We start from the raw sequence: 12,126 nt of genomic DNA on the forward strand, positions 1-12,126 counted from the left end.
GAACTGCAAGAGGCTCAGTATGGCTTCAGGGTCTGAGGTGGGGCTGGAGATTGGCAGTAGGGAAGGTTAGTGAAGGCCCAGTAGACTATGAAAGGCCCTCCTTCAGGCCGTGAGGAGGAGATGGGGCTTCATCCTGAGCAGCTGGTTAGCTCCTAAAGGTGGTAAGTGGAGCAGCAACATAGTCTGACTTGCTGGGAGAAATTTTGGCAGGTTGGCTGGAGTAGTCTGCTTGAAAGACTTACTTCAATAAATGAAGAAACCATCAAAAGAATGAATTCAGCTCATTTGATTTTGCAGTTTTATTATTGGCCAAACCTAGATGTGTGATTCTGGAGCTAGGATGTAGCATTGCCCTTGAAGAGTTTATAATCCCTGGTGGGTGCGGTGAGGGAGCAGCTCAATCCTCACATTTTACCCATGTGAAAACTGAAATTCAGAGAGGCAGAGCCACCAAGGAGACAGGGACACAGTCAGGACTGGGTTTCCTGACGGTTGGTCCCAATCTGTTTCCTCCTCTCCAGCTTACTGTAAATGTACTTCCTACTATGCTAGGCGTTTACATCCCACTCCATCAGTTGAGCTTTCAGTACTCCATCAATTGAGCTTTCACACTGCCACGCTCTCTGTAAAAGTGATGTAGAAAGAGTCTTCGTGGTGTGATTCTGTTCTTAGAAATGGTATGCATTGTGGATAGGCTTCCTGCCCTCCAAGCCCAGTGGCTTTCTGGGAACCACTGCTGTTGCTACAGTCCTCTGATGAGTGTCTCTGTAGCCACACTCTCCAATTGAAAAGCTGTATTATTGGCTCTTTCAACTATCCAGAGTGGATGTTCATGATGCAGGCAAGAAAAATAGTTTCCTGTGGCATGAAGTGATGTTGGAGATTCTCCAGGCAGAAGGATCAATGATGTCTGGTTCCTTTGGTCCTCCCCAAAGCAGCTCATCTTCCAGCTCTACAGAACACATGTGTCTGCTAGCAAATTCACCCCTATTTCCCCAGTCACACTCTTCTCTTGGCTTCCTTTATACTGTGTCCTGGTTTTTCTTCTACTTTTGTGTGTGGTCTTGGTCCTTGAGGCCCCCACCTTCTCTGCCCTGCTTTAAATCTCCTGGATTTACCATCTAGAAGTTTCTCAGAATTCCGCTGGTAATCAGGCAAAGCATCGGGAGTTAAGGAAGATTGGATTTCTGATTGGGTTTGACTCTTCCACAGAATTGTACGGCAGAAGAGGAACAGCCTACATGCCCAATGAAGGCTTGGGGAAGTAAGTTAGAGTATTGTCACACTATGCGGCCATTGGGAGAACCAGATGCCCACATGGGCGAGGGCTCACAGAAGATGGAAAGAGTCAACTGCTCATTTGTATGATTACAGAAATATTAATATTAATTGAGACAGACAGGAAATGAAGGAAAGCATGTAGTATTGTCGGAGGTGTTAACTGTTAGGAAGAAAAAGAGAAGAGGAGATAGGAGTGCATTGAGGCTGGGTAAACTTACAGGTTTAAATAGGTTGGTTCAAAAAGACTTCTCTTTGAGAAGGAGACTTTTGAACAAAGACCTGAGGAGGTGAGGGAGTGAGCCCTGCAGCTCCCTGTGGGCAGAACTCTGAGGCAGAAGGGACAGCCTGCACAAAGTTCCTGAGACAGAAACTGTTTGAAGCAAGGAAGCCAGTGGGGCTGAAAGAGAGTGAGTGAGATGGAAAGTGGTGGGAGATGAGGGCATGGAGGTGGGGCGGAGAGGTGGAGGGCTCTGTAGTCCTTCATAATGACGCTGGCTGTCACTGAAGAGTTTTGAGGCAAAGCATGATGACACAACCTGATTACATTTTAAAGGGATCCCTCTACCACCTTTGCTTAGCATATGCTGAGGCACGGGGGTGGGAAGGGCAGAGGCAGGGACACCTGGCCGAGGCCCTTCACCTCTCTGTGGTCCACCTCTCCCTCCCTGAGGGGAGCAGTTTGAACTTGCTTGGGTCCTAAGGTTCTCTTCAGCCCTAGGGCTACTACGGGTAGAGAGGGAGTAATGGTTTGGGGATCTGTATCACCAGTCTGTCCAGAGTACTGCATTCATGAGTCTTGAGGGAGAAGAACTGTGCTGCTGTGTTTCTAGCTGATCCAGGGCCTTCCTGGCAGGGCCTGAGAGTGGGGTTTGAAAACTCCCTCAGTGAGGGCCTGTTGCCATTTCGAGCCTTTCCGTGTCTGAGCAGAGTGGATCGGACTGTGGACCTTGGGGTGTGCCAGCACAAGGAGCATAGTCAGCATGGAGCTCAGTAGCTTTCCCTCCAAGATTGTTGCTATTAGTAGTAGGGTTTAATTATAAAGAGCTCCAGAGACTATTTAGAGATAAGATAATGTGAGCCTTATTTTATAGTTGCTTCCCCAGTATCTGGCACAGTACAGTGTTCGGTACATAATATAATGCTTAATAACTAGAAAATATTTATGGAGAAAAAATTGAGAAAATAGGAGGAACACTACCAGAAAACTTCCATGTTGCTCTTACTGCTGCACCTGCATGGTTACCTGCTCTGTGCTCTCAACTCCCCCTTCCTCCTGTTTCAGTGGGTGGAGTGCCCACACTCCTTCTGAGGCCAAGTCCTCCACATGTGTGCTGGATCCCCATCCCATCTTGCTACTCAGGAACTTTGCTTCCAAAGTCAGTGGTCAAGTCTCAGACCTCACGTTACAGCAGCATTCAACCCAAGTGATCACTCTTTGGTTCTTGAGACAGTTACTCTGATTGGCTTCTGGGACTGTACCCTCTTACCCCAGTCTCCTTTGCTGGATAGGACACTTTCCATCTTCTCATCCTTTGTATACTGCTGTGCCCTAGGGCTTGGTCTCAGTTCATCTGTCCACATTCACAGCTGAGGTGATTGCATATAATTTACTTTAAATAGACTGACCTGCCCAAATTTATGTTTTTAGCCCCAGCCTATCTGAACTTCAGCGTGTATATCCGGTTGCTACTTGACATTTCCAGTGGGGTGTCTAATAGATGATCTCAAACCAAATTCTTGATTTCCATGACTACTCCTCCACACTGCTCCTCGCCTGGTCTTTCCTGTCTTAGAGAGTGGCTGTCTACTGCACCGTTACTTGAGAAAACACTTGGAATTTTCCTTGACAGCTCCCTTTCTGTCATACCCCACCGACAATCCAATCGTAAATATTATTGATTTTACCTTGAAAATATAATCACTATCCACTATCTCTTCACAACCAACCATTTCCTGTCTGAATGACTGCAGTGGCCTCCTAACTGGTCTCCCTGCTTCTGCTCTTGTCTCAGAATCATCTGTTCTCTACACAGCAGCCAGCAATCCATTAGAAAATGAAGTCATGGGATGTCACGTTTGTGCTTAGCACTCTCCAGTGGTTTCCTGTCATACTCAGAATAAAATCCAGACTCATGCCATGGCCTCCAAGGCCTTGCGTGACTGACTCTGCCTATCCTTCTGACCTCATCTCAAGGCTCTCTTCTTCATTCACTCTGCTGCAACAACACAGTTTCTTTGCTGTTCCTTGAACTTATCCAACTTGCTTCTGAGTGTAGGCCTGTAGCACATATTGACCCTTCTTTCTGGAATGTTTTTCACCCAGATATCTGCAGAGTTTGCTTTTTCTCTTCAGGTCGCTGTTAACATTTCACCTTATCAGAGGAGGACCTCTATAGCTAGGGATGCATCCATTCCTGGGCTCATGCTCTAACACTGAGGAAGAGAAGTGTGAGGACTCCGGAGGAAGTCACGACTCAGTAGGAATACAGTGGTTGACGTATGGATGCAATCCCACTTATGGGGATGTATGCTTGCACTCACCAAAGTCTTCTACCTGCTGTCCAGGTGGGGAAATGGGGTGGGTCAGTGATGAGTGCTGTAAATACTTTGTTTTATCCATAAACCCAACATGTGAGTTTTTTTTTTTTAAAACTATGTCTTATTTTGGGTTACTGTGACAAAGTACTACAGACTGAGCAGCTTATAAACAAGAGAAATTTATTTCTCACAGTTTTGGAGGCTGAAAGTCCAAGATCACGGTGCCAGCATGTTTGAGTTCTTGTGAGAGCCCTCTTTCAGGTTGTCGACTGCTTGTTGTATCCTCACATGGCAGAGAGAGGGTGAGAGAGCTTTCTGGGATATCTTTTATGAGGGCTCTAATCCCATTCGTGAGAGCTCCACCCTCAAGACCTAAGCATCTCTCAAAGGCCCCACCTCTCACACCATCACATGGGGATTAGGGTTTTAACATGTGAATTTTGGAGAACATAAACATTCAGTCCGTTGCAAAGTGTCTAGGGTTAAAAGTGTTTAATTTAGTTAAATTGGAGAGATGAGTGATATACTAGGGAGAACTGGAATAGACTCAAACTGGGAAAGTGAGGCCACAGAACTTACTCTGCAACAGGCTTTAAACTCCCTTTGCAGCTTGGGTGCCAGTGACTCCACTAAATGAGCCTTTGGTTAACAGACTTGCTGGTTGGTTGATTAAAAGCTCCTGAGTAGCATAGTGTGCTTCTCTGCCTCTGCCCTTTGGGTCAAATCATTCTACTGCTCATCATGTTCTTCCTATTGAGGTCCAGCTTGGAGACCAGACTCCCAGTTGGTCTCAGTTGGGAGATCTGTAGGATATTCTCCAGTGGTTCAGAGTGGTTCACGTCTTGCGGCTCTCCCAGGCAATATCATTTAATTAGCACAGGGCATGTGTTGGGCTGTCCTTTCAAGTGTTTGTTCTCCTGTGAGTTTGTTGATTGATGGTACAGACACTTGGACCCTGAATACATTTTGACTTAGTGTTTCTGAATGTTAACATGAAGAAAATTAAAACAGTATTGAATTTTTGTTAAGAAAGGCAATTTGCGGTGAATACCATTAGGTCAATTTAATTAATTGATCAAATCTTGATACTGCAGAATTTAATTTTTTTGTCTTTTTAATTTTCAGTTTCGTTTTATTCAAAACATTCTCATCAAATTCACATCTTTTTGATGTAAATTGTGTAATTTATTGGTCACACTTTGTTTATATACAGTACCACTGATTATAGCTTTTACAGTTTTTCATTTTTCCTACCAAGTCTGATTTTCCACCAATCAGTTTTGGAGTTTTCAGTGTTAGAAAAATCTGTAACACATTTGGCCATGTACAGTTTTAGCCATTGCCAGTTTTATTTTGTGTTGCTTATTTCTACTAGTAGTAGTTCTTGAGAGTTAGGCAGAAGAGAGGTAGCCTTTCTTGGCTAGTTAGTGAGGCAACTGGGAACAATTTCCTTGGCAGTTCCAGTGGGAGACAAAATATCATCACAAACAGGAATTTCATGGCTTTGTTATGTTCATTAACACAAAATAATGAGAAGATGTTATCTTCCTAACTTTTTAGATTTATATTTTTTATCACTGTTCTACTATATAACAGTATTCAGTGATAATGAAAAATCTTTTAAGCTATACAGTTCTATACTTTTTTTTTAAGAAGCAGAACTTGATTTCCTAAGGCTTTTAGTAGACTATATTTAAATGAGCAAAATCATGTTTTCCCACACACAGACACTTCAATACATGTATAAGGAAGAATACATAATGAATTTCCCCCAGACATCTCCCTTCAGAAGTGGGATTTATATTGCAGGTCTGTGCATCTTATACACCAGCACATACAGAAGTTGACTCTGACTTCCTTGCTGGTCATCCCCTCCCGATGTTGTCTGCCTAGAGTACATTCAAGAGGAGAGAAAGAGCTTCTGAAGTCAGAGTTTAATAATGCCTTATTAGAAGTAGAGGAGGAGGGAGTAGAAGACAGAGCGACTTGCTTACCCAAGACCCACTTCATGATGAGCATTTCTGTCCAGGAGAACTTTGTCGTTTTCACTCTGAAGATCTGTTTCGGGTAGTCTGTGAAGGTTTCGTTGGGCAGGGTTTTAACGCCTTCAAAGCGGTCTGATGCGTTCACAACTAATAATCCCAAGAAGATTGTAAAAGAAACTGCATGGGCTACAAATTTCATGAAAGGGCTCCTCAGGGTTCGTCCTAGCTGGAAACAAAATACGTACAAGACATGTTAATCTGGCAGCTCCAAGTGGGTGCAGGGCTCTCTGTAAAATGGTTTTGCCAAAAGTTGAACCAGAGAATCCTCCATCTTGGACAGAAACTGCTAACTGAACCCAGACGTTTTCTCTGGCGCTTTTATGTGAGAGGCCACTTGACCTTTTCTACTGACTTTAATTTTTCCTGTTTAGAAGACTTAATGGGAGTCATAAGAGAAAAGTGTAAAACACACTGATAAAGCATCTGTGTTACAGTCTGACTGCACAGCTACCCCCAACCACGTGGATATGAATTTTGTGCTCTGCCAATCTAGAAAACAAAATTAGTTTCAGTAGAGTTCAGAATTTTAAAAAAATGCATCTTGGATATGATCTGTTGCTCTTTTGTCTATTTTCTTGAATTTTGTGCTTAGATGATTTATTTTCAGCGTTTCTTATATCTTGGTAAATTTGTTTAAAGCTATACATTTCCCACTAGGTACTGCTTTAGCTGTGTTCCCATTTTGACATGTAGCATTTTCATTGATACTCAGTTATAAATATTTTATAATTTCCCTTTTGATTTTGTTTTTAACTCAGAGGTTATTTGGTTTTCAGACATACAGGAATTTTCTCCCTCTCCTTTTAAAAATCCTAATTTTTTTGTAGTGTGTGTTCTGATCATAGCCTCTATGATACTATTCTCAAACTTGTTGAGATTTTCATTGTGGCCTAGTACATGATTAACTTGTTCAGTTGTTCCACATGAGCCAATGATCCAAAAGATGCCCTGATAGGCAGCATGTGTTGGTCACATCTTCTTTATCCCTGGCATGCCATCTAAAGGCCACTAAGATCTTTGAGAACTAAATTGTGGGCTGCACAGTGAGTCTTTGCTGACCCCTGTAAATGAATTCTCTTGGGTCTCTTAGGGTCTCTGCTGTCACTCTCACCTTAGCACCAGATCTTACCCCTCACTCAGGTATACTTATATGACAAGAGCAAAGAGGGAAACCTTTTCTGGAGCTTAGCACCTACTCTAGGGCACATGTTCAGTTATAGCCAGTGACTAGTTAATTGATGTCCATGTTCTGCTTCATTCAAGAGTCCTACAGTGAAATGTTGCCCAGCATACAGAATATTGGTTCAGTAGAAGATCATTTATTGGGGTTTCTTCAGGTAAAATTTCCCTAATTATGACTGTGGTTAGCATAACATTTATAAATCAGATGGCTTGATAATGTTCTTTTAATATGCTTAACTGGTATGGGAATCATCCACTTTAATTGTGCTAGTTGTTATTATAACATTGTAATATTGTGGGGAAAGGGAAGGTTGAGAAGAGGGCAAAGGATACCAGATCTTGTGTGTCCCAGCAAGGTCCCAGAATGTCTCAAAAAGATGGGGAACACAGAGGTAGACATAGCTCTCAAAGGATTGATGGCCATGTTTTCCCAATCCTTTATCAGTGGACTTTACATAGCATTCTTTGGTGACAGCCTGGATAAGAATATGGGGACACCTCTCCACCTTCTCATCTAGGTGAGGCACCGGATTTCAGGAGTCTGTGTGCACACACACACATGCTGGCCCTGGGATTCCCCAGAAGACCTGCTTTGAGAAGTTGAATGTTGTTTGTTTCCTCCTTCGAGTTGTTATCTTCTGGAAGAAGATATGTCTGTAAAAGTTACTGTATTTATTGCAGACTGTAAGAAAAAACCCTAATAAGGCCCCGTAGTAATTTGGAAGGTTGCCCTGGGCTCAGTCCCACTTGATCTAGGCCATAGGGAGTAAGAGCAAGGTTAGAAATTGATGCTTCTTTCCTGTTTTTTCTTTTTCTTTTTTTTCCTGGGCTTGAATGCATCTTTTAACTGGTAAAACTTTGATAAAGGTCAGATGAGATCAAATCATTTCAGTGATTTCCTTTTTCTTTTTTTCGGTGATACTCCCTATTTGTCTCAATTTTTGAAGCAAACTATGCTTAGGGAAAACTTCCTCCTTTTGCAAGGCCACCAGGTGAGCTAAAAGAAAGGAGAAAAGTCAACCAGTGTATAGCAGCAGCGGGGGAATCATTAAAGCTGAATCAGGTAACCGCGTTAGGTATGAAAAGAGATGGTAGAGCTTCGGGACACGTAGGCTTTGGCCTGTTCTGCCGGAAGAGCAAAACTGGTAAGTCTGAAATGTGGGCTAAAGCAGCTCTGCATTACTTGGCTCTTAGGAGCTGAAATCAGGCGTACAGCACTCTGTTTCTGGCTCACCCCAAACTTGCTGGCTACTAACTATTCTTTTACTCTGGGAATTATATGAACGTGAGAATAACTGAGTAATGCTCCTGAATTAGCTCCAAGTGAACTGCATTCTCGAGCCATCAGAGTGAGCACCTGCTTTTGCTTGTTGGCACGCCTGTGTTCCAGGCCACTGGGCTCTTAGCCCTCCCTAACCACAAGTGTCAGCACCTAACTGGGGCCTGGTGGCCACATGCCTGCAAGGTAGGCCGTGACTGCAGTAGAGCACACAGAGAGTGTTTCCAGCGTCTCTCTCTCCAGTCTGAAACACCAGAGTCTTCCTCATCAAGTGGCACCCTCACTTGCCGCCAGCTTCCAGTGGCCACAGCAGGGGCTCAGTACAAGCTGTACGAAGCTGAATGGAGGCAAACTTTGGATCAGGAATTTCAGAAAGAAACATGTGTTATCTTCAAGGCTGTAGTGGTTCTCAAATTTTTGACAGATCCTGGTTTAATTAATGGCAGATTCCTCAATGCTCCCTCCAAAATTCTTTTTCAAACTGTTTAGCCAAGGACTCCGGAATCTTCTTTCTTTAGTGTGGAGGGAGTGTTCACTAGTTGTCTCTGGTCAGGGTGTTCTCACGTTACAGTATGATTCCACCCTTTGTGCTGAGGGCTGAGGAGGGGCTGAGTAAATTTTAAAGGTAGGGCTTCCAAAGAAAGAAAAGGAAGGAGTAGAGTTAATCATATGGTGATTTTTGACTCTTCCCTTCTAGAGAATCTCTGCTAACGCTAAAGATGTGAATCAAATTCATTTCAAGGTCAAGTAGTCAGCAGCTAAGAGGTCTCCATTCAGCACTGAAGGTTGTAATGCTGCTGTTGTAACAGGGGGATGGCTGGTGTGCGCATGTGCACGTGTGCAGTGGCTAAGGTTAGGTCTCTGGAGTCAGAGACCCTAGGTTTAAATCACAGCTTTGTAGTTTTTGGCAGTTTACTTAATCCCTTTGTGTCTCAATTTCTTCATCTGTAAAATGGGGATAATAGTTCTTATTGCATAGGGTTGACATAAGGAATGAATTATTTAATATGTGCAAAACAATAGTACCTCACACACAGGAAGCACTCAGTTTGTGGCACTGGAGAGCCTCAGGCAATTGTCCTAAGGGTTAACTTAAAATAAGTCAAGTGTAAATCAGTTATATTTCAATTAAAAAAATGAACTGACTCTTGAAAAGCTTACATGCAAGAGTTCACAAAAGGAGATCTATACAAAGTTCTTATGTATTTATGTTATGAGCCCTTTTGGGGTGCTATCTATGTACAAATGGATGCTGGGCACTGGAGATGATGGAGACAGAATAAGCTGTAAGAGTTGGTTCTTTCAAATTTGTTGATTTCCTAGGGGGACTAGAAATAGGCAAAGCACTATGGTAGGAAGTGGAGATATGGGGAGAGAATTTTGCAGGGCTCAGACTCGCCTAAGTATGAAAGTGATCAGCCTTCTGATCTTAAGTTCTATCCCAGCAGGCTGACAGGTGATGGGCTCTCCTTTTGGTTTTGAGGGCAGAAGCTTTGTAACAAAAGAGCAAAGAATGCTCTATTTGCTGGTGCAGATTTCCCCTCCATCACAATGCTTTAAAAATTGTATCATGGTTTTCTTTAATTTAGCGTAGCTCTCTGGCAGAGACAAATGAGGAGGACACAGAGGCCTTTGGAGGCACCATTCTCACTCTATTGGCCCTGGACCTCATGGTTTGAAAACCTTTGTTTCAAAGTGTTTCAGCTTTGACAAGGCAAAGCAGGGACCTCCAAAAGCTGCAGTCACTCATGCCACCCTCACTTGCTTGGGATGAGGCTGAGGGGGTTGGGGGCAACAACTAACACTTCCTGGTATTTTTTGCAAGCAAGAGTTATGTGGCAGTAAGGACTGATAAATTGCACACTACAGAGACATCAGGTGGGAGTCTAAAGTTGTTTACAGCTCTCCCAGCCTGAGTCCTGGGACTAATTTATAAGGGCAGTTGAACAGCAAAGGTTAACAGGTAATGGGGGTAGTCAGCTTCCTCTCTTGCACCTTTATAATTAGAACTTGCTCGGTTCCTCAACACTTTCATGATGCCAACTTCTGCTCCATTCTACCTGCTGTAGCAATACCATTTCAGCCCTTGAGGATGACTTGTTTTTTCAGCTCTTGGATTTTAACAAACAACTCAAATTATGAATCAGGATGGATTAGCAAAGGATGGAAAACAGCCTAATAAGTCATAAAAGCCCTTTGGCATTGGAGCCCTTGTTTAGAGGGGAAAGAGCTCTGTAGGAAACGATTTAACCTGACAACATCCATGTGGATAAGAACTCACTGGCCTCTCAGTGGGCTGCCTGACCTCACCCACGTTGGGGGTTACAATGAGAAGTGATTAAAACAACAACAACAACAAAAGCACTGTTCTCTTTATTGACTCTGGAAAACCCGTCCTATGCTCCAGACCTTCAGTTATCACCGTATGTACACATCTGTGACTTGGTTACCCTCTTCAGCCACCATATTAGTAAGCTGAATTTGTCTTGACACTCTTCACGTATCATCTCCTTATTTAACTGTCTTTTTAGGGATCATCAGAAACATGTAAAAGTAGAATTGACATCCTTGGGAATTCAATAGGAAAGAAGAGATGAGGTCATTCTGGCAGGCTAATCAAGTAATTTTGGTGTCCCTAATAGCCCCTAAATTAGGACAGCAACTATTAGGAAGTAAATGCACCATTAAGTTGGAAACAGAAATTTCAACATTTGCTAGACATTCATGGACATTAGCTGGTTGATGAAGTTTAGCAGTGACATTTTATGAATACATTTATGAAAGGATATCAAGGTCTGATTTCTTTGAGGGAGGAGTGATAAGGCTATTAGAACATGAAATTGCTGGAATGACACTGGCTTTTTCATAGAATTACTGGACAGATGCAAAGGCAGGGACCCCTTGGGTGGAGAGATACTAGCACATTAAGAGAGTTCCCCACTATGCCACTCCTCTTGGACGTTGTATTCCAGGGATCGGGAGCCTTTAGAGAGGGCCAGTTCTTCACAAGGAAGATGTAACTTCTCTGTGATCCCTAGTAATGTAATATCTCTGCCAAACTTGAAAAGATTTCTTTCTAAGTGGTGAAAGAAAAGACTAAAAATATCGTGACTGTTTTATCTGTCCTTTGACTGCCTCAGAGCAAGTTTGACAAGCTCTGTAATGAGGGAATCTTTCCTCAGAATGAGGGTTGCTACCAAAAATTACCTCATGCCATAGAATAATACTTGTCACTGAGCTGTGGACACAGCCTCCACTGCATTGAGCTCAGACTTGGAGCCCAGAAAGTGCAAAGAAATCCACAAGTGGCCTAATGACAAGCTCATGTTTATCTTGAGTGCTCTGCTTTTTTGTCTTTCTGAAAGTTCCAGGAACACAAAATGTGAGTCAGACAAGTATTTGAACAGAGGAGAGGAAGCCACAGCCAAACTTTTCTGCAGTTATTTCTTCTAGAATATTCCAAAAGACTACAGTAAGTCTGACTCCTATCTTCATGGTGGCATCATTCTCCTGAGCTTCTGTGGACTTCTGCCCTCCCCTACACACATACTTTTTTTTTTTTTTTTTGCATCACATCTGCATGATACTGGCCAAGATTCTTCTCAGATCTACTGAAAATCTAAAAAATTAGTCAGCAGCTGGCATATTCTCTCTTTCTGAACACTTCTCCATGCAGGCAGAGGCAAACCAATTTGCTGGTATTGGCTAGTCTGAGTTCCCTGAGAGCTGTCACATTTAGTTTTATAACAAAAGTGAGGGTTGGCAGTGTTTGGCTGTTACTTGAATGACTAACATGCTAGA

The 12,126-nt window shown here is 42.9% G+C and overlaps 1 protein-coding gene across 2 annotated transcripts in view; it reads right to left on the minus strand.

The window, feature by feature from the left end:
* TRPC7 (transient receptor potential cation channel subfamily C member 7) overlaps positions 1 to 12,126 on the minus strand; it is a 118,608-nt gene that overhangs the window by 37,441 nt on the left and 69,041 nt on the right. For both annotated transcript variants that reach the window (XM_010981813.3, XM_010981823.3), the window contains one exon: positions 5,814 to 6,030. In XM_010981813.3, coding sequence (XP_010980115.1) covers positions 5,814 to 6,030 — 217 coding nt within the window. The remainder of the gene's footprint in view (positions 1 to 5,813; positions 6,031 to 12,126) is intronic.

This window comes from Camelus dromedarius, chromosome 3, assembly GCF_036321535.1.
Source record: "Camelus dromedarius isolate mCamDro1 chromosome 3, mCamDro1.pat, whole genome shotgun sequence".
NCBI classification, from domain to species: Eukaryota; Metazoa; Chordata; class Mammalia; order Artiodactyla; family Camelidae; genus Camelus; species Camelus dromedarius.